The sequence below is a fragment of the Fukomys damarensis genome, unplaced genomic scaffold (genome assembly GCF_012274545.1).
Source record: "Fukomys damarensis isolate Sample0158 unplaced genomic scaffold, DMR_v1.0_HiC HiC_scaffold_4, whole genome shotgun sequence".
In the NCBI taxonomy this organism is placed as follows: domain Eukaryota; kingdom Metazoa; phylum Chordata; class Mammalia; order Rodentia; family Bathyergidae; genus Fukomys; species Fukomys damarensis.
The window spans coordinates 36,625,017-36,627,978 of NW_022900916.1; the positions used below are offsets into that span (position 1 = coordinate 36,625,017).

At 36.7% G+C, this 2,962-nt stretch overlaps 1 protein-coding gene across 4 annotated transcripts in view; it reads left to right on the top strand.

Moving 5' to 3' along the window:
• The first annotated feature begins 250 nt into the window (after positions 1–250).
• Positions 251–2,962, top strand: part of Tsga13 (testis specific 13) — a 22,409-nt gene continuing 19,697 nt past the window's right edge. Inside the window, exons 1-3 of one of the 4 annotated variants that reach the window (XM_010633527.3) lie at positions 251–968; positions 1,396–1,506; positions 2,742–2,888. In XM_010633527.3, coding sequence (XP_010631829.1) covers positions 2,866–2,888 — 23 coding nt within the window. In that variant the 5' untranslated portion in view covers positions 251–968; positions 1,396–1,506; positions 2,742–2,865. The remainder of the gene's footprint in view (positions 969–1,395; positions 1,507–2,741; positions 2,889–2,962) is intronic. The other 3 variants (XM_010633526.3, XM_010633529.3, XM_010633528.3) reach the window with 3 other exon arrangements.

The window sequence follows — 2,962 nt, forward strand, 5'->3', positions numbered from 1 at the left end:
TATTCTAAACACTCATTACATATTAAGATGTTAATATTTTATTTTATTGATATTTTCTTTTCCTGTTAAGTATACATTATATAACAAAATCATAAAGTTACAATAAATAATTCATCAATAAAAATACTCCTACAGAGTAAATGTGGGTGTTATTTACCCATTTTAATGCTCCTTTTTAAAAAATTTACCACAACACCCCAGATTAAGGTCAAGGATACATTGACCAAGGAATTATGCTTGGGTCCCATCACTTAGGATAGTGTCTAACACATGACTAATGTTCAGTAAATATACTAAAATAAATGAATAGTGATTTTGAATGTTAACATACAAAACTCCATGGGGTGCAAATATTAAAACTCACATTTCCATTTTTAGGGAGCTGACCACATAGGAAGCAGATAAGACCCTGCATGTAAGAAATGTATAAATAAAAGTACAAGATACTATATAATTACATTCATGAAAAACAATGCTTGTTGTGTTGGGTTTGGTATTGAGCTAGAAAGGTTTGTATTTAGAAGAAAGAGCTGAGTAAAAACACACACAAAAAAGAAGATACAAATAATTATTATACAGAGTGTTTTAAGCATGGGAACTAAGAGAGAAATGTTCACGATGCTTGTACCCTACTTGTGAGGAATGGGATGAAAATGAAGTAGACTGATTGAGAGATGTTGCTAAGATGAATATGCATCTGTGTTGTGCATGTGCGCATGTGAGTGTGTGTTTGTATAAGGAAGTCATAGGTTTAAAAAATCTGAGCACAAAGGAGATTTTAAGTGTGTCTTTTTCCTTTTCATTCTACTTCAACATGGAACACCTCAGCATTCTAGATTGCCTATTCATCACAAATTCCTTGTCTCCTCCAGAATCCAGAACAGAGTAAGTAAGATATTTTCAAAATGAAAAGTTTCCATATCGAGAAATTTCCTTTTCTTCCCTGAAAGTTCCTCTTGTCTTTAAAGGTATTGTACACCAGATTCTTTTCCCTTTTTCTTTTCTTTCTTCCTTGCTCCTCCTCTGCCCTCTTCTTTCTCTTCTGAGCTCTTCCTTCCTCCTCCTCCCATTCCTCCTCTTTTGTCTTCCTCCTCCTCTTCCTTTTTGCTCTTCCTTCCTTGCTCTTCCTCCTCCCTTCCTCCCCGTTTTCTTTCTCCTCATCTTCCCCCTCTCCCCCTCCCCGCTCCTTTTTCTTTTCTTTCTTTCTCGTCTCCTTCTTGAAAATAGGGTCTTGTTATGTTGCTCAGGCTGGCCTTAAACTCCTGGGTTCAAGTGATCCTTCTGCCTTGGCTTCTCAAATAGCTGAGAGTACAGCTACATACTCCCTACTCTAAGCTAGGTCTTTCTATTTTTATTTTAAATGTAATTTTTGTGTTTGTGTGATTTTTCCCACAGCCTGTGCTGACACAAGTAATACAAGCCTTGTAACTTCCAATTTGATAGCTCCTTCTTACTTTTACTTCAATATACTCTTGAACTGGACTTACAGTTCCAGAAAAGCTACAGGTGAGAAAAAGATGAAGAGTTTATTAGTCTATTCCCCTTGGAAGGTAACTTTCAGGGTTTGGTTCAATCTAATCATAAACTCTAGATAAATATCTTTAGGGTCTAGGGTCTAGACAATAAAACTAGACCCAAATCCTTAAAAATTGCCTATCAACACAAACATTAACGGTCTCTTTCTAGATCTTCAGTCTTTATAGGAATTTGCGCTAACAGGTTTAACCAAAGTTTTACTTAATCTTCAAGACCCCCACAGTGGAATCTTATCCTCTCTACCTATCGTTATATCTCAATTCTTTTTTTTTGTACTAGGGATTGAACTCAGGACCTTGTTTGCCAGGCAGGCGCAGTGCCACTGAGCTAAATCCCCAGCCCATTTCTCAATTCTTAAAACAGCCACAATTAGCCTTCAGTTAGGCTACTTCACACACAATCCTGCTCAATCAGCTCAAACTCTACATCCTTTAGGTAAACTCTTCCCAAGCCCAAATGACCTTTCCTTTCTTGAAATGGTGAGTTCTACATTGTTGACCGTTCTCCCACTCTAACAGTCTATTATCAAAAAGTATAGCAAACTCCAGTACCCTTCCCCAGTACACACACACACACACACACACACACACACACACACACTTTTTCAGCTCCTCCAATGTAGTTTGTTGACAGATAATTGAAAAGAAGGAAGTTCCTCCAAATTTATCCCTCTACTAATACATGTGAATTAATTTTATTTCAGATATTCTCATAGGTAAATCTTCCTACTATCATGGAATTAGAATGTCACCTTTCAATCATTTGGTAAATGCCCTTTACTAACAGGAAACTGAGATGAACTAACTTACCTACTGTATAAAAATGTGGCTGTCATTAAGCTTCACATTCTATAATCACCACTTCTCCTCACCAGTACCCAACTGGCCAAATAACCTTTATTTCTTGTGGATAAGGTTTTGTGCATTCTGTTTTCTCTTTTCTTTCTTCTTCTTTGGCAGTACTAAGGACTAAACTCAGAGCCTCATGCATGCTAGGTAAGTGCTCTTACCTGGACATACTTTGCTAAATTTATTTATCTATACATCTATTCATTTATTTATTTTAGAGACAGGATCTTGCTAAATTGCCCAGGATGGACTTAAACTTGTGATTCACCGGCCTTAGCCTCCTGAGAAGCTGGTATGTTTTGTGTATTTTCTACAACTACATTATCATTTGTCAGTCTTCTCTTGTTTCCCACACAGGATCAAGAACCAGGAGGGGCAAAAAGGATGTGCTAAGGAAAGAATGGATTGAATTGAACCCCTCCAGAAAGTGAATTATTTAGAGAGACTGAGTTTGGGTTTCCCCAGTTAGCAGTGAACAGCAATGGGCCCAAAGAAATATGCCAAGTATGTTGTTGTGTTTGCTCAACTAAATTATAAATGCCACTTTATACTTGCTTTTTTTTTTTTTTTTTTTTTTT